Raw genomic sequence first — 19,732 nt, 5'->3', positions numbered from 1 at the left:
TATCTGTGAGTCAGAATATTGTGATCACATATAATTAAATCATAATTAGCTTTCATCTATTGCCCTTTAGTTATGGATTCTGAGGAGAGCCTCTTATACTGGCAAATGCAAATGTAGTATTTGAAATCCAACATACACAAAACATGAGACGCATTACATGTGCCTGTATGCACATTCTTTTACAGCTGAGAATTTGCAGAGATCTCAATTCAACACAGGACTATAGGATTGGATTCAGACAATCACATTACCTCCACTCTGCCCATGCTTCTATTTACTGGGGAAAAAAATCACCATGTAAAGCCAATAAGATACAAAACAGCAGCGGTGGAACAAACCTTCTTTACAGCTGCTGCATTCTTACCACATGCACAGCGGGGACAGGAGGGGACAAGTTAAATTATTAGGGTTTCAAATAAATGACACATAACTCAGGACACAGGAAGACAGAGAGAGAGAGAGAGAGAGACAGAGAAAGAGAGAGAGGGAGTGAGGGAGAGGGAGACAAGCTCTGGTATTGCAGGTCTAGATGATGGACGGACCACAGAGGAACATAAATGCAGTTGATTTAAATCACTTTAAATGTAAATGTTTATCGCATGGAGTGATGCAGATGCGGACTGAGTGGAAGAGATTGAAATTGTTTCCTCTTTTGAATGCGAATATGTTTTTAACCCTTTGGGGGGTTGGTCATGGGGAGGGGGAGCACACACAGGGAGGGAAAAGAGAATGAACTTACACAAAAAGAAAACAGTTGTGTTACAACATGAGCTCTGTGACTCCTATTTTTTACAAACTACCTTTTATTAATATGAAACCAATTGTTTTTTACTCAGTTTATTTGTATGTAGCTTTAGATAAAATTAGAACACAGTTTTTCTTAGATATAGTGATTCTTCAGCAGTGTTTTGAGAAATAAGATGTTTCCTTTCTGCTCAAACGATTATAAAAAACACTTCCAAGTACAACAGCTACACATCTATGATTCGGTAGTTCTTAAACTAATTAATATAGTCAAGAAAAAATTAACGCAGCCTAATTTTTTTTGCACCTGTGGCCTTTCGAGTTTTTCTGTACTGCGTGAGATTATATTATCATTATTTGTTTCACTTACGTTTATTTAATTTCCCTTTGATTGACATACAAAGATACAAGCACCACAATGACATGGTAAAATGACTCATCCCTATAGATTCAATGCACTCAGTTAAAGCATATACACACCCTTCCATCACAACGTCAAATAAAAGAAAATGCCGGCTGCTTATTGAGCACTCACACAAACAGACACTGAACGGTGCGCACATCCTTTGTCCTATTAATTCTGAGGCATTAAAGCAAAGTACATGACGAAGATTCAAATGTCAATACTGATAAATTTCAGAGTGATTTCCCATACTTGACCTGAAAGAGAGAGTCCAATATTGTGACAGCAGACAACTGCATTATCTTTAATAACCTAATCATTGGACATACTGCAAATGAATACAGCACAGAAGTCAATATACTGGGCCGGAGAATAGAATTACACTTCATGCTGATAAGATTAATAATGTGGTGTCTGTATGCTACATGAACACACTTTTTTTCAGACCGTACAAATGAAGGAGGGGAAGCAAATGAAAGATAGAGAAGCAGTGAATCTGGTAGAGTGCTGAGAAATGAGGAGGAAGCGCTGAAATGTTGTTTCCTGTGCCTTCTGTCCTCCTTCAACACAGGAAGTGAATCAGTGCTTCTGAATCCTCCTGCCCTTTGGTATGTTTAGAAGTCAAAACACAACACACACACACACACACGCGCGCACACGAGAATAAAGCATCCTGCACAATTTCCACACCCCTCTAATGATCAGCAATTTTCCACTGCATCATTCTAACGGAGCACAAACACTGGAAACCTATGAACCATTACACACGGCAGACCCTCCTGTCTGTCACACAACACTGCTGACGTACAAAGCAGGTTCCAGGTAAAGACTGTCCCGAGCAAAAACCTGAGACTCCGGAGAAAAACTCGACTCATCTTATCTGCCCCACAGAAGAAAAGAGGTGCCATGAAAGAAGTATAGCATCTCCGGTTCTAGGTTATAACACAAATGTAATTAAACAGCACACTATATTGACCTAATCAGATAGGAGGGCCATAAATTAGTGGACACATGCTCACTAAAAGGCCCTCTCTTCTCAGCTAGGACGCATCTCTGATCGTTTATCATCTGAAAGGAGCAGGAAGGCAGCCAGCATCTCTCTCTCGCTCTCTTACTCTCTCTCTCTCTCTCTCTCTCTCCCTCGCTCTGTCTAGCTCTATCACTGTCTCTCACTCACTTTTAATCACAGACAAAATCATTCCTCCAGGCATGAGAGCAATGTGCTCTCTCGTCTTGTCCCTCACTCTGTGCTTTCATGGGAGCCAGTATGAGCCAGGTGACTGTACGTGACACCCTGTACAGGTGAGACAGCACAGAGCTAATACAGAGTCTTTGTCTTCAACTCTGCATTCAAACAAGTCGCCGCCGTGGTGTATCTTAAAGCCACACACACACACACACACACACACACACACACACACACACACACACACACACACACACACACACAAAAACAGCTCTTCTTCATGTACATACACACACATGCCAGCACTCAGACTGTCAAAGGTCCTGCAGTAGGAAAATATAATATCCCTCCTCCACACATTCACACGCACGCACACACTAATACACACACATCAGCACACAGATTTCCAGTAGCATGCATTGTGGTGGCAGTGACCTTGCATGGCAGCCCAACCCAGAGCCTGTGCAGCTTTTATCTCAACCATACTGTCTTTAGGATACACAGAGTTCCTGAGGAGGAGGAGGAGGAGGAGGAACACTCTGCAGGCCAGGCTCAGTCCAGAGCAGAGGCTGAGGCAGGGTGCAGACTGCCGGACCTGTCAGTCACTACAAAACCAAATCACTCCGAGTGCTTCCTGTGGCTTTCCCTCAGTACTCTCAGAATTATTACGTCAGAAATCAAATAAAGGACCTTTACACAGAAGCGAAAGAGATTAGCACAAAGTCTCGCGTCAGAACAGTAGCCTACCGATAGGGACGAAGCGACATATCACGCCACCACAGTATCATTATAGTGTTTACCCGCGTAACAAGAATATTTGCAAATACTGCGGAATCGATGCAGGTCAAAATGCACATATTTAAAATGAGAAATATTCGGTTGTTTTTGCCTCATCTTGTCCAGACAGTTTTTTAATGTTTGTCATGTAGAGCTTATGTGAGTGGTCAATTTTAAAATGAAACTTTCCACAGACAATATTCAACAAGTGGACATCTACCGAGTAAAGAGTGCAAGTTTACTCTAAAATCAATGATTAACTCAACCATTCTAGGACACCTGCAGCACAGTTATTGGGCCCTGAGGAAAAAAATGAATTATATTAGAAACGCTGCTGAGCACTGTGCTCTGACTTTCTGCACGATTTTTTAAATGTAGGAGTTTTTCTATCTTTAATTACGCAACAGGTTCAAGCCGTGCCGTTTATTTTCTGGAGAAGCAAAAATCAAAAGAAAAAGTAAACTAGTAGAAATAATTCGCCGTGATCTTTACACGAAAAAAAAAAAATTAGAATACAAAACGTATATTAGTTGAAGCCTAAATTACTTATAGAGTTGGACTTGGTCTTGGTTACAATCAAAATAAAAACCAGACGTTTATGTTATCTCAATGACATTTTCAATTGGCATTTTGTTCTTCTGTTCACAGGCTATTTCACTTTAGAAGATTATAAGAGTGAGAGTGTGTGGCATCGCCTCAAAGACAAAGTGACAAACAACATGCAAAACTAAAGAGAACAAAAATAATAAACATTTTCAGGAGAATGTATTTGTTTCCTCTCATGAAGGTTTATTGATGAATGGTATAGATTTTTTTAATTCCATTTTAAGAGTGAACACGATATCTGCCAGTTAACTGTACTATCCAGACATCAGAAACCCAGGGCATCACAAAAAGATGTATGTCTGCTTGATACTTTGCTTAATTATTCTGCAACACCGGGAGAACATTAAATCTCAGTTTCCAAACAGTTCACAGTTTATTGACCGAATCAGACCCACAGGGTTCAGAGTAAACTTCACCAAGTTCCTTAAAATGAAAGGAAATCACATTATCAGCGAACTACAGGAAGAATAGGGCATTTGTTGCAACACTTTTTTTTAGCCTCTCTCTAATTTATTTCATGGCATGCATCATAATCTGCTTCTGCTGTGTTCAAACCTTTTTATCTTCAGCCCCACTTGTTGATCGCAGTCTGTTTAGTCTGTGCATCAGTCAGGAAGAATTAGAGGTGTTTCTACTAAACACCCCGATGCTCTTCACTTTCATGTGTGGTCTGTCAGTATAAATCAATATTAAGGACAAATTTGTCTTTTTCCACAAAGTCATTTTTTTCCCCCACAAGAGGCTGGTAGGATGATGAAGGGTTCATGTTCGCGGTGAACGTTTAAGAAGCAAAGTGACGGATGAATGTACTTCTCCACACTTTTTTTTTTTTTTTTTTTTTTTTTACAAAAGGTGATTAGGCTGAACAATGCAGTCATGGTGTAACACAGTCATTATACACAGGTTCACAAAAAATAGGAAAAGGGGAAAAAAACAAACAAAAAGGAGCAAAAACACAGTCCGTACATGACCAGCATGCACCGCTTCACACAACAGTCTCTAATTTCCAAACTTCTCTTCTGAGTTTGGATGTTTTTTTTTTTGTTGTTGTTGTTGTTTGTTTGGGGTTTTTTTTTTTTTTTTTTACAAGACACATGGAAAATATGAAAATGAGATCATTCAAAATTAACTGACTTTGAGTAAAAACACAAAAAGAAGTTTAAAATAAAGCTGCTGTGCCTGAGGATTATTTCATTTCACAAAACAATTTTCTGTGTAAAGTGAACAGGATGGACGAGGCGCAGGATGAGGAGAGGAGCGGACCTATGTGCTGCACGTTGTCAAGTTATTTTGTCTCTAAAAGACAAACATGACGAACTGGACACAAGTCCTTTAAAATATTTGTGGAAAACTGAATTCCTTTTCAGAGTCTTTTATAAAAGCCTATTTATGCATCTTTGTGAAAAAGCAAATCAAACAAAATTCCTCACCCTGAAACAAAAACACGTCTGAAATACAGAAAAGTGGAAAAACTCTTTTGTACTTAACTAACGCAGCTTTAACAAAACAACTTCAACACAAGCACGCACAACTTAATTTTAGCTGCGCGCAAATTTAAAGTTTTTTTTTTTCCCCCGTTTCTTTGTGAGGGTCGGTTATTAAAACTTTTCAGCGCCGAGACTCACATGAAAAACTCCGGGGATGAGGGGTTGTTGTCGCTGCTGGATCCTCCGTTTTCTCTGAAGCCGGTGCTGATCAGCTTCTCGTATTTCTCCTTGTAGGCGTCCCTCTCCCTGGCCAGCCGGGAGATCTCCTGCTTGAGGTGGTCCACCTGCTGCATGAGTTGCGTCTTCTCTCCCTCCAAGACGTGCCGCTGCTGGACCCGCTTGTACCGGCAGGACTGGGCATAGCCCCTGTTCTTTAGTGTCCTCCTCTTCTGTTTCAGACGGATCACTTCTTCCTTGCTGACCCCCCGGAGCTGCCGGTTCAATTCCCGCACCGACATGGTCACCAGCTGCTCGTCCGAGAACCGGTCTTCCAAGCGCAGGTGCTGGTGGTTTCCCCCCGCTCCGCCGCCGGACTGAGACCCGGAGGATGGGTGGTGTGCCCCTGTGTGGTGGTGGTGGTGATGGTGGTGGTGGTGGTGGGGAGCCCCGTTCTGAGCTGCGGCTGCGGCGATAACTGCGGACACCACGGCGGCCGCTGATCCCATCTCCTCCCCGGCCATGGCGCCTCCTGCCCCGGCTGCGCCGCCGAACTGCTGCCCTCTGGCATAGCCATCGAAGGTCTGGAGCTGGTGACTGCTGCTGATCAGCGCCTCTACTGCGTCCTCCGGGCTAAAGCCCAGAGCCTCGGGGTTCAACTGCTGTTGGTACCCGGTCATCCAGTAGAAATCCTCCAAGTGCGCCTTCTGTTCGCTCCCTGATCCCGGACTGGGCGCCGAGAAGCTTGGAGAGGGGGGAACCGAGCTGCAAGGCGTGCTCATCGGGGTGGAAGATAGGGATCCCCCGGCGACCAGGCGGCTGCACTGGCTGATGCTGCGATCGGGCTCCACCGGCTCCTTTTTCACTTCAAACTTCATCAGATCGAAGTCATTAACATATTCCATGGCCAGGGGACTGGTGGGCAGGTCGGAGTTGCTCATTGCCAGTTCTGATGCCATCCTCTTGCTGTTGACAGTCCTCCAAAGGGGGTGAGGAGCACCTGTCAAAGTGGGCTGCTGAGACACGCACTGAGCCAGCTTGATTTCTTTATTTATTTTCTTCAAAACCGGAGGAAAAAGTGGATTTTCTCGCACTAATTGCGCAGCGCAGGTTTTGGTTTTGTGAGTCGATAAGTTTTTTTTTTCTTCAGTCTGTGTTGCACAGACGCATTGGAGCAGCGCTGTTTCCTCCCTCTCTCCCAGCGTGCGGGTGTCTGAGCGCCGCTCTCTCTGTTTCTACCATTTAACACTTCATGGCTCCTTTTAGGATTAGTGCGCCAATTTGAGGAGGTTCACGTACGTGTCCCGGGCAAATAGTTGCCTTGTGGAGAAAGAGAAAAAAAAAAACTCCACCCAAGGATTGATAGATTTTTTTTTTCTAAGGGATCAGTCAGCCGACGAGTTAAAAAGCATTGCTTAGTTTTATAGGCGCCCTGACGTCAGGACTGAAATATGAAATTGACCGAGACTCAGCCAATGAGCAGCTCAGCCTGGGCTCGTAATTAGCATAACGGTATAGAAACCAAAGTTTTCTGAAGTGTCCGAGCCTATCAGCAGATTGACACATGAGACTAAATATTCATCCTTTTGTCACTTTTCATGGAAAAGAAAGAAAGCGAGAGAAAGAAAACACATTGCAAGGATTGCACGAAGATTTCAGATGGTAAATATGCATGTCTACCTTTTTTAGATTAGCACTTCCGTATCATTTTAACACACATTTAATATTTTTCCCTCATAATAATTACATAAAATATAATTCAAATTAATTATCAGAGCATATTTGTCAACGATATTATTTGTCTCAGCATGATCTGTTGATTAGTCAGACTTTGTTAATCCAGCTCTCATGCAGTCCGAAAGTGCACAGGTGGATTTCATTCATTAGTAAATAAGCAGCTTTCTAATTAAAGAGTCAAACTGATCTCAAAAGTCTTATCAAACAACACAACAACAGTGCGAGTCTGTCACACAAAACATCGAGGTACTGTAATGTATCAAACAATGCCTTTTAATTTTCATTGAGCAATAGATAAATGCTCCATATACCACCTATAACGGCAGAAACAGATCACCACATGTGGAGGAGGGTTGAAGTGTTTGAAGAGAGCGTGGCACGGGTCCGGTTCATTGACATTGTTTGGAAACCCAATGTCGCCACCTTTCGGTATAAAAGACGACTCCATGTGGCACTGGTCAGGGTTTGTCTGTATCCGATTGTCTTGCAGTGTACACACACACACACACACACACACACACACACACACACACACACACACATACACACTTTTCTGTTGTAAGTGGGGAAATATTTTTTAATCATTTAGCTCAAAGCGGAGCCTCATCTGCTCTCTCTTCTCAGTCATACTGATGAGACTGAAGATGATTTAACGAGGCAAACATTTGTCCCATGATTGCCCAGAACAGGCAAACACATTTGTAATTGGCCATGGTTTAAAACAGCGGGAAAAAAACCTTGAAAATAGAAAAAAAAAAAAAAACATAAAAAGAGATTATTTAAATCACACATAAATCATGTTTCTTAAGTATTCACATTGAGTAGATTTCACTGTCAACATAAAATCTTTTTATCTTTTTTCCAATGAAATAGTTTGCAGTGACAACACCTCCATCCTTGTCCTGGAGTCTATAGTCTCAATCCCATGTAATGATCACAGCATCAGAGTCTCTCTCTCTCTCTCTCTGTGACTCTCTCTCTCTGTGACTCTCTCTCTCTCTCTCTCTCTGTCTCTCTCTCTCTCTCTCTCTCTGTCTCTCTGTCTCTCTGTCTCTCTGTCTCTCTGTCTCTCTGTCTCTCTCTCTCTCTCTCTCTCTCTCTCTCTCTCTCTCTCTCTCTCTCTCTCTCTCTCTCTCTCTCTCTCTCTCTCTCTCTCTCTCTCTTCTCTCTCTCTCTCTCTCTCTCTCTCTCTCTCTCTCTCTCTCTCTCTCTCTCTCCTGGAGCACAGTCCTCAGGAGTGGTGGCACATAAGAACAAACAATAAGGAGGGCTATACACATAGGACTGGAGAGTAAATAAGAGTACTCTCCCTGGAACATGTCACACGGGGAAGCTTCTGAAAACTACAAAGCCGCCAGCAGATAATCCAACTCCCTGGTGTCCCAACACAAGTAAATATTCTCTTGGTCCCTGTGACTGTTCATGGGGACTTAACGTTAAACAGGAAGGATAAACATTGTGTTTTATTCATTAGAACACACAACAGAGGCCCCTCTGATGCTTTTGAATAAACATTAAAGAGACTGTCCCATCTGATGCTGCTATATGTTAGTACTGATGTAGTGTAATTTCAGACTTGTAGCAGGATATAGTAAAATGAACTTGAAAGTAACTATACATATATATATATATATATACTGAATATTGCTTTTTATACAGTCATTTGTAGATGTTTTAACCACCATCATGATATTATGGTTTCTCGTTGTTGACAGGGAAATTAGTGACATAACTCAGGGAGGTGGAGCAAGATAAGAGTGAATAAAATGATCTGTGGTTGTAAGATGTCATTTTTTTAGTTCTGTAAAACTGGCAAAATAACAAAAAACTCATCATAATTATAAATCCCCTTACAGCTATCTAAAATTGTTCAAACGGTGGTTTGTTTGGCCACAAACTTCTGTATTTTTGCTTTAATTTCAATGTAATAATAATGATATAATGTCACATACAAGTCCCAAACAGACAGCGCGAGCAGTTTAAGTTGTGTTTGTACAGAGCCATATTTGGTGCAGCAGCAGACACTAGCTACTGCTGTGTGAGCTCTGGGTTTGCCAGATCTCTTAAACCAGTATTTATCGGCACAGGAGTCTCAAGGGTTAACCAGCTGAGTCCAGAGCAAATGCATCAGCTGTGTTACTGAGGGCTAATAGTCCTGTATGCACCTCATTTTGTCTCCCTGTGGAGTTTCACACAGGCAGCTCACTGCCATGAAGTTTACTACTGTCTTTATTATATTCAGGATGATTTTTTCCCCCAGACTATACAGGAGTTGCACGTGGACATATATCATAAAATGAGCTTATACTGCAGGAGGAGGCCCACTCACACAGTGTTAGTGCAGAGGAAAAGCCAAGACAATTCGATCACCAGTGTTATATGATAATGTTATACTTAAATATATCAAAACAAAAACCATGTGAAAATGAAGTTCTTCCTTTAACTTAAAACTGAGAAAATTTTTGCTTACTGTAAGAATTACATTACCCTAAAAAGGCCTAAATACTTGCAGATACTTATTTTGTATCTTCATGTATTTGGAGAGACTGAAAGAGCCTGTGGTCAAATGGTTTGTGAATGAAAACATCCAACTTCTTGAGGCTGGGTGACTCTCCTGTGACACCGCTAATGCCCTGGACTCGAGTGCACAAACCAGCTTTGTGTTAATAGTCTGGCTCTTCCATGTGGAGACCAGTTACAGTAGGTGTTAATGAGACACCGCCTGACCTTCAGAGTTCACCCCAGGAGAACACTGATGCGTCTTGGGTAAAGGATAACCAGTGCTCCCAGTGTTCCCTGTGATTTACTGGTGCTGTGACTTTACTAATTGTTACATCTATTAAAAACATCCTCATTACCGTATGACTTATGTGCCATGTTGCAACAGACCTCACTTTTATTTTCAGCATGCTAACCTTTTGTTTGCCTCTGGGGTTCCCTGAAGTTACACACTAACAGAGGATGTGTAAGTAGTTTGCTTTTGTTACCCACCTTTAGAGTAGAAAGGTTTTGCTGACAGGTCTAGTCAGAGAAGCAGAAGCCACTCGTGAGGTCTGTAATATAAATAAAGTGCAAAAATACAATTTAATTACAAATATGGGCAGCGTAAACACCATGATATGATCGTAATGCTGTATAAAATATTATCACAATGTTCTGACAAAGAAAGGAAATGGAGGATTGAGAGCGTTGAGAAAAAACTCATTAAAGCTCACTTTATGTATCTGCAAGATATGCATTTTATAACCCCACTCACACTATTCCAAATCTTAAGTGTGCCAAAAATAGCCAAAGACATTACCATATTTAACAGACAGTAACTTAAATAAAACGACAGAAACTAAAGGATTTCTGCATTACCAAGATTATGCCTTATAATCATTCATTACATTCCCAATGGGAGGTAGGCTTCATATTCATTCTCAATCCCTGTTTAATGCCATATATTAAACTCTGGTGGCACTCCAAATGGGGGACAACCAGACGAGTGGGCTCAGTGGGCTCATCTGAGACACATTTAATTAGCAGGACAGAAAATGAAATGTTTCGTGGGGTCTTAACTAACTGTTGTATCTTTTGTAATAAAATGAGGAGCTGTGAGAAGCTATTACAAGGAGGAGCATGAAGACCGGTACCACACTTTCCTCTGCCAGTGTTTTATAGGGGGAATAAAATAATGCATATTAAGATAATAAGCTTCCACATCACGGAAACAAAGTGCCATATTTGCAAAGTGTTCGACAGAACAGGCCCAGTCGCTCTCTCTCTCTCTCTCTCTCCCCACTATCTCACTGTCCTGTTCCCCAATCCTGCATTAATCAGACTTTTACAACCTTTTTCGATTCATTTACCTGCTCAGGAAGCAGGCAGCAGCCCTCGCTGTGAACTGTCTGTTTATATGTGGACTTGACAAGCTGAAAAACGTCTGCCTGGTTAATGGAGGAGAAATGGGGCCTCAACAAGTGAGTCTGATCATTACCTTGGATTGTACCTGCACACACACTCGCAAATAGTGAAACGGTGTCTTCAGAGATAAGACACAGACCTACCAGTGATATGTCAATATGAACGACTACGGTTCCTCTGTTGATTTTTTTTTTTTCCCCTCTTATCCTGTTTTGCTGGATAAACTCAACAGTGTGTCCAGTCACCACAGACAATCAAAAACCTAATAATGGAAATATTATGCAGAGTAAAATACCTGCAAACATAAAATTCAGATTCAAATGATTGGACATACTTGATTAGAAAACCAGGCTGTGACACTCTTTGGCTCTGTGCCTGCCAGAAGGATGCTTCAACCTGGTAATTGGCCACAATGAGCAGACTTGCATGTGTCAAACTCTCCTCTTCACATCTGGTGATTGTCTCTCACAGCAGGTGAACATCACAAGCATCGGCTGAGCAGCCTCATCTGCGCTCGCTCTCTGTGTAACACGGGATGCACTTCTGTTACACCTTAAAAAACCAGGAAAACCTGCACGTGTAGTTTAAAATATGATATCCAGCGTGAATGGGTAACGTGATGAAGAGATGTGGGTCGTTCACGCGTCAGTGCAGCCTGCGAATGAATGATTTTCAAGGGCTTTACGAATACACAAAGGTGTGAAACTGCATGTTGAAGTGCAGCGAGATGAAGGAGTTCGTAGTGGATCCTGCATTCCAGGTTCTTGAATGTGATCATGTTTACACACACAAAAATCATACACAACCCAAGCTCATCTCCTCTCATTAGACGCACACTGCTACATTAGTGGCCTCATTAGCTATCCCCACCGTGCATCACCCAGCATGTGGAGGAGCAGGTAGAAGTCAAAGCACAAAACAACAAAAACAATTCAAGCTACACAAGCTATTTGTATTCCCCCAAAGCTAATGGCTTCTAATGGCTGCTTTAACTGTGGAAGAAACGTGGATGATTTCAGCTTTTCATGGCTAATGACTGTGACTTTCTACTTTTAGGCTTCTAACATGCACAGTGTTTGCATGTGTGACTCTCAGCACGCACACCGGCACGATGATTCATGTTGCAGTTGGAGGTTGTGAGTTGTTATTGATGTGGCCGGTATAGGTACTGTCCTATACGCTCTCTGCAACGGTATACTGTTATTAATGTTCACAGTGTCCACTCTGCGCCGTTATTAATGTGACTCATATACATAAAGAGTTTCCCCATTAGTCAGAGTCGAACTGCGCCGTCGCACAGAGGGGAGGTGCAAAGAGCCCTCTTCCCCTTTTCTCCTCCCTCACCTCCTCCACATCGTCATCACATTCATCCCATATTTACACGACAATATCAAATCACACACACACACACGTACTTACAGATACAGCAGGTTTACACAGTATTACTCACCGGGACTGAAACACTCACTGCTCACTGTTCATTTTCAGTCTCTTACGATTTCTCTCAAAAAGTTATTTTAATGCAACTAAAGCAAAAATATGGTTTAGAAATGGGGTTACATTAAGTCAACATAAGGAGTGCCAAAAGACTATTAAAAGATAATTAAATTAACTGGGTAAATGATTTGTCAATTGACAGAAAAGTAATCAACAACTTTTATAATTTCAGTTACTTATCAAGCTAGAGTAACAACATTCTTAAGCTTAAGCTTCTCAAATGAAAGTACTTTCTGATTTGTTCTGTTTTATATGATTGTGAACTGGATATCTGTGGGGTTTTTACTGTTGGCTGTACAAAACCAGCAATGTGAAGATGTGACTTTGGGCTGTGGGGATTTTTCTTTGTTTTCTGCCCTTTTCAGTTCTGTCATAGATAAAATGATAATGTGACACATGTAAAAAATAAGAGACTGACTAACTGATAATGAAACTAGATGTTAACTGCAGCCATTAACATTAAAAATTTTGGTTTAAGTTGTGGTTGAAAAAATAAAATAAAGAAATAAAGAAATACAGTATTTGCATTCAAATTTTTTTTTTACATGTACATATTGTTTCTTCTTGATGTTGAGTGACAGGCCTGGTCAGAAAAAGTAAACAGACTGAATCACACTAGAAGAAATTATAACAACAAACTATAATGTTACAAACAAGTACTGTATAAAGTACTGTTTAGTTCAAATGCTTTGTAACTAGAACCACAAGATGAGCACAAACTTCTCTGGTTCACTCAGTCCTGTACACACACACACACACGCATGCACGCACGCGTGCGCGCGCACGCACACACACACACACACACACACACACACACACACACACACACACACACACACACACACACACACACACACACACACACACACACACAAAAGGAGCCACTGGCTATGTACAGATCAGGGGGCAGTCCTAGCAGGTGCACATACAAACAGTCCGCATGACCTAACCCAGTCCTCCTCTGAACTCTTTCCACACATGCTCTCATTGTCTGTCCCCTTGGAGACACTAAGAGATTCAGCCAATAGAAAGATGACAATGTAAACACCTCTGCTTGCAGTGTGATTTAAGATTATTGCAAATGAATGTAAATACTAATTTTAGCCTCCCTGTGATAATCCCCTCATCTGTTCCTCAGAAATTGAAGAATCATTTGCCTATAGCTCTTAGTAAGCAGAGGAGTGTTTGAGGGAGCAGGCAAACTAAAGTCACATCTCTCTGCGTTATTCTGCACTCTGTCAGAGAGGAAGCTGCAGAGACAATGCAGCCCACAGGACACCACGGCCTCATACAACAATCTTTTATACCTCCACTATATTGATGCCAGGAGACAAATGCACCTCCACCGGGATATTCACTTCTCTGGGGGAGAGCGAGGGAGGAGAATGGAGGGAAAAGAAGTTGATCGTTACCGGACCGAGGGATGAGTGAAACGGGATGATGAACAGGCTTCATTTAATAGGTGGACTTTTGATTATGGCAATATTGAGTGTGGAAATGAGATGTTTATCAGATGTGGTTTTGAAGGAGAGATGGGAGGAGCGAGGGAGCAGGAGGAGGGCTGGGATAAGCGTTAATCTGGCTGCTAAATGGAGGGTTTGACATGTCGTGTCTGTCTGAGGAACCCAGCGGGACACATCTCCACTTCACCCCCTCTCCGCACACTCTGATCAAACTCACAAACACTCACAATTAAGACCTCGCTGTGATGAGTGGAGTGTGTGGGAGAGTGATATACACATTTCTAAACAGACAGAGATCCTGAGAGTGACACATACATTTGGGGAAAAAGGAGGTTGTGACAGCAAGAAGGAACGAGATGAAGAAGAGAGGAAAGTATCTTTAAGCTTTTCCTAAAAACGCACAAACAGACTTAGTAAGAGTTAGTCATGGTTCTTTGCGCACTCACAGTAGATTTGGATGCTTACACAGGAGCAGAGACACCCTTCCTGTTGCTTATCCGCTTCCTGAGCCTCAATTTGTATTGAAATCCCTCACAGGCAATTATCCATATGCGAATGGTGTACTTACTCTGAGCTTATATAAGTTTCTTTCTCGGTAAGCCGCACCATTTTCATTTTAAAACTCTGATTACAATTTCAGAGTTTATTCCTATGAGAAAATGGCAAAAATGGGTGCTCATAGTTAACACAGAGCATAAAATCCTGGTGGACCTCTCGCTGGCTTTATAATTTGAAAGATTGAATAATCTTTCCCTGGCATGATGTTGAAAATCCCTTTGCAGGAAGAGAGACGTGGGCAGCAGCTGGCATCTATGCGGTCAGGAAGACATTTTGTTGAGTAAAGTGTTGGCAGGCAGGAGGAACCCCCCCACCCTCCTCACCCACCTCTCAGGCTGTCAGGAGTGTCATATATCTGGGGATATCTGAGGGCGAGGGAGATTGCAGCCCAATTACGGGCTGATAACTAATCAATAGGCCGCTTATTCCTACAGCAGGAAGTAAAGGAATGGGCCCCTGGGACAAGTAGTTCAGATTACTCTCCCCTCAACATGGGACAGCCACTAATGATGAGACAGAAAAAGAGAGGAGAGGGGCAGACAGAAGGGGGACATTAAGGAAAAAAAAACAGGGAGGGAGAAGCTGCTCTTTCTGCAGAGAGAAGGAGATTGAGAAAATGGAGCATTCATGGGACAAAGTCCCATCATGCAAAAGGCAGTTTGTCAGACTCAGCAGCTGATGTACAGTGCACACAAACGAGATCTCTATAAATTTTATAGCAGGTACGGTAAAAGATTGGTTTACCCAAATCACCACCACCAACAAAAACAACAGCACTTACCACTTACCCTAAGTATCAGCCCATGCAAATAGTTTTGTTTTTCACTGGAACTATGTTCTACGGAAAAAAAAAGTCCTGTGAAAACATTTCTACTTATTCTGAATATTTAAAATTCTGCGAGTCAAGTTAGGAAATTATGTGGGTTGGGTTGTAAACAAAAACTGCAGAAGCCGGCATGTCTAGTGTGCTAATAACAGCAGTCTACAAAATCGTAAATTATACAGCGTTTCATCACTCTACTGTCATTAAAGGGGCTATATGTAAGTTTTCTCTGATGCCAAACATGTTTCTTGCCAGGAATGTGTGGTGGTGATCCTCGCTTGCCAAGAGTTTCAGTCATTGTTACATTTAAAAGATAAGAGGTTATAATACGCCCTCTGAGCAGCTACTTCTTCAGAGAAAACTGGACGAGACAGTGACTCGCTATCGGAAAGTGACAAGACGGTCTGGTCGGACTGGGGCTAGCTGGTTAGCATGCTGACTTCAGTAGGAAAAATTAGTGATAGAAATAGAAGCAAAACAAGAGTTAGCACTGGCCTTGCTTTCCACCGCTGAAGACCACTCTTGGCAAGTAAAGGAATAAAATTTGCTACTGAATTCATAACATTTCTTCTAGATTGGTAAGTAAACAGCTAATGCTCACTTTGGCTATGTATCAATAGCAAAACAAATAGTTCCTGGTGCTTGTCTTATTTGGCTGTGCAGTTATAAAATAGAAATATAAACAATGAATATTTCCAGAATTTCTTCAAGGACAAAGGAGAGCCTTGTGATTTCATGCATCAAAGTTCAATCAGATTGAATTCTGCACAAAACAAGGGGTTGGGTCAATTTGCAACTGGACGCAAATGTGTCCACATAGAAACAAATGAGAAAATACAGGAAACATTTTTTACTGAAAAGAAAACATATTCTGTTGGCCTCTACAGAGACTCATGGTTCATAGTAGTTATTGTAGCAGTCATGCTAACTGCAGACTTGGTCCTGGTTCCTGCTTCTAAACGAACCGCCCCTTGATGCTTGAAGGGTCCTCTTTCCCTGGAACACAGGAACTATTCGTTCTCATTTCTTTTGACAGGTCATTCGTTTTGTCGCTCCTCTGTCACTGTCGCCCTCATGAAGAAATATGGCAGCAGCTTCTGCCCCTGTCCCCCACACCCTCTGCCCTTAGCTGACAACCTGCCCAGCCAGGCCCCCCTACATCCTCGGGCCCCTCATCCAAGGCCCCTGTCACTCCAACCACTTTGCTACAAATATTCTGAGAATAATCAAGTTTCTAGTTCATTTCAACACAATCAACCCAAGGCTGGGGAGAGAAATCATGACTTGAGAAGAATTTTGTGTTAGAAAGTTTATGCATGATCCGTCAGAGCTGAAGTAAAGCATGATTTCTATAATCAGGGATGGAAACTATGGGCATTCTTAGTCTTTAGCTAGTGTCTTTCTTTTTCAGTAGCGCCGTCTAATCAGTAGAATGGTGTTGTTGGCTGTCAAGCAGAAGGCATCAGTGAAAGACGAAAGCCTAAACCATCACCATTAACACTGATCAGGTTTCTCCCAATCTGCTTGTTTATCCGCCTTTCTCCCCAGATCAGTACAAAGCTACTTTACAGCCTCTTAAACCGACATGTTTCTCCTAGACAATACAGACGAACCACAAAACAGTCCTCAATGACTTTAGTGATTAAACGCAAGCAGTAGTTTTGGATGAAATGAGACAGGAGAGAGCAATAGAGACAGAGAGAGTGAGCGAGGGAGAGTCACTCCTCCACATAACTTCATCTCCAAATCAGCTGCATTTGGCATCGGCACATTGGCCAGAGCCAAAGTTTTCCACTCAGAAGAACAATGCCATGCTCCCTCCAAATCGATTGGTAATACGTCTCATCCCATTGATGCCATCTCTAATCCATTCTGGGCTCCTTTGCAAGATGGAGATGGAGAGGCAGAGGGAGAGGTATGGCAAGGCACAGAGAGAGAGAGAGAGAGAGAGAGAGAGAGAGAGAGAGAGAGAGAGAGAGAGAGAGAGAGAGAGCGTAAATACCGGCTGAGCGGCCATGTATTCTGAGGAATTTGTGTTGTGACGGTTTTTTTTTTCCTCTCTCTCTCCCTCTATTGCGATGGGGCTGTGTCGTTAAGCTCTTTAGTCCGCGTGGCTAATGAAATAGGGTTGGCAGGATTACACAGGGCTAAAGCACTGTGCCTGGTGAGCCTTGGAGAAACCGCTGTAGCTCCGCCAAGTGAAAGAGAGGGAAGGATGGAAAAGGAGGAGGGGGTTTGTGGAGAGGAAGAGGGCAAGGAAAGGGTTTTCGGGGAAGGGAGATGGTAGGTTAATTGTAGAAAGGAAAACTCCTGGCAACGTAACAGCATCATCACAGCTGTCAGGTCTCATTCTGGACTGTTTTTTTTTTTTAGAGGTTTGTCGCAATGATCCAGATGTAGCTGGCCTCTGAGTCTGTTGAACCCTATGCTCCCTCGAGGCTCTTAAGTTTTAAGATGGTCAACCGCTGGTGGAGAGAGAAAATAGAGTGAAGTAGAAGATAGCTCACAGTTGGCTTCTAATAGCCATAAAAGCAGCAGAAGGTTTTTAACTAGTCGTAAAATCAGTGGCAGGAACAGGAGGATATTAATTAGATTAGCGCATTCATGGTCCTGTGATCACCTCTTCTGCTTCCATGATCATTTCTGAGAGATGGAATTAGATCAGTTCATTATATGATATGCTGTATATTGTGAATCATGTGAACACATTGACGTACAGCGATACTGACAAAAATATTTTTAAACATATATAAAAAGGCCAGTTTGAAAAATGTCAGTGACTCTTCCGGAAAGTTTTGATGAATTTTTATCACTTTTGCTTCTATTCAGCAGTCATGAAAAAACACTTCCCTGCTTTATAAATCTTTAAAGGGGCATTCTACCAATTTTACACACGAGGTTTGGTTTACTCATGTCGAGTACAGCTCAGCCAATGAAAACAGTTGTAAAGTGTTCTCCGTGGCTCAGGAGGAAGCGTTCCAAAGTTTGAAAAAACAACCCCAACAATGTCATCACACCCACGCTGTGTCAGAGGAATAACATTTATCATTTGCAACAGCAAATACATTCTGAAAGGGACGTATTGCCAGCTGGAATACATGTATCATCACGTTTATTAGGAAACATTATTTAACAAATCTAGTAAATTGCAAACTGTTGCACTGAGCGTATTTGCAAATTGCTCACTAAAAGCCAGGATACCCTGGCCTCTGCTTCTTTTGTTTTGACCATTCTACTTTTAATATGTCTCCTGTGATTTCCTAAACTTTATGGAAGTGCAATTCTTAATCACTGTAGTACTGCCTTAAAGCATCATTCAGCTTAACCCTGTTTATCCCAGGGAGTCCTCTCTTACTTTCTCTGCCCTTTACTTCTCTCTTCTTCCTCTCCCTCCTCATCTCCCCTCCTCTTGTCACATTGTAGGAATAAATCTGTTTCCAAACATAATGGAGCCCTCCAGGGGGGAGGGGCCTCAGTTTAGTATACCTCTCTCTGATTGGTTGCTCGCTTGATGTCGTATATGATGATAAATCTGGCCCAGGTGTCACCTCCCCGGCAGCAGGTGAGGATTGATGGCATACAGGAGGACTATCCATCATCCTGGGCAGGTGGCATGCTATCGGAATTTGGGAAATCTGTTCCCAATCAGGGTCCCGCAGTGCTCGGCGGGGGTTTGCAACGCTGTTTGGTAGGCGTTACTGGAAATCAATGGCAAGCACTCAAGGTCAATGTACTGTTAGAAAACTCCTTAAGCTCTGACGGATGGATCCCTCCACTCTTTCTCTGCCTCTCTCTCTCTCACTTTCTTCTTGGGTGAATGCGAGGAGACACTGACATCTTCTATCCTCTGCCGCCCCGGCCCCACTGTTAAAGGAAAGGTGGTTTTTAGGTGGATGTCATAGTGGCTGTCTGGAGTAATTTGCGACGTAGCCCTTCTCTAGGTGGAGCCAGCGAGTGCCAATCTGGGGCCGAGGCTGGGACTGGGGTTGGGGCCGGGGAGTATCGGAGATCTAATAAAAGCCCAGGGCGCCTGCCTGGCTCCTTATTCTTATAGATTACCTGTAAGTCACCTTGTCCCTGCTACTGTAAGGGTTGAGAGTTAAGCTGCATAAAGGCAGACATTCACCCTCACCTCCTTGGCTGGCTGAAAATCAATTCAAACTGCAGATCAGAGGAGGGGGAAACTTTGTTACAGACGTGCTGCAAGCCAGTGATTCAGCATCCTGTCAGAGTGTGGGTTCAGTTGCAGCACCAAAAAAAAAAAAAAAAAAAAAAAAAAAAAAAATTACTTTCTTTTGCTGCCTTCTCTTTTGTCTTAAAAAAGTGACTGATGGACCTAAAGCAGAGTTCAGTCATAGCTTGCCAGATCAGTAACCTACTGTAACAACA

The 19,732-nt window shown here is 42.4% G+C and overlaps 1 protein-coding gene across 2 annotated transcripts in view; it reads right to left on the bottom strand.

The window, feature by feature from the left end:
* Positions 1–6,675, bottom strand: part of LOC130176365 (transcription factor Maf) — a 54,469-nt gene extending 47,794 nt beyond the window's left edge. For both annotated transcript variants that reach the window (XM_056387403.1, XM_056387401.1), the window contains exon 1: positions 5,342–6,675. In XM_056387403.1, the coding sequence (XP_056243378.1) occupies positions 5,342–6,318 (977 nt within the window). In that variant the 5' untranslated portion in view covers positions 6,319–6,675. The remainder of the gene's footprint in view (positions 1–5,341) is intronic.
* Positions 6,676–19,732: the final 13,057 nt, after the last annotated feature.

This window comes from Seriola aureovittata, chromosome 10 (genome assembly GCF_021018895.1).
Source record: "Seriola aureovittata isolate HTS-2021-v1 ecotype China chromosome 10, ASM2101889v1, whole genome shotgun sequence".
NCBI lineage: Eukaryota > Metazoa > Chordata > Actinopteri > Carangiformes > Carangidae > Seriola > Seriola aureovittata.
The sequence above is the reverse complement of the archived record's forward strand: the minus strand, read 5'-3'. Positions and strand labels throughout refer to the sequence as shown.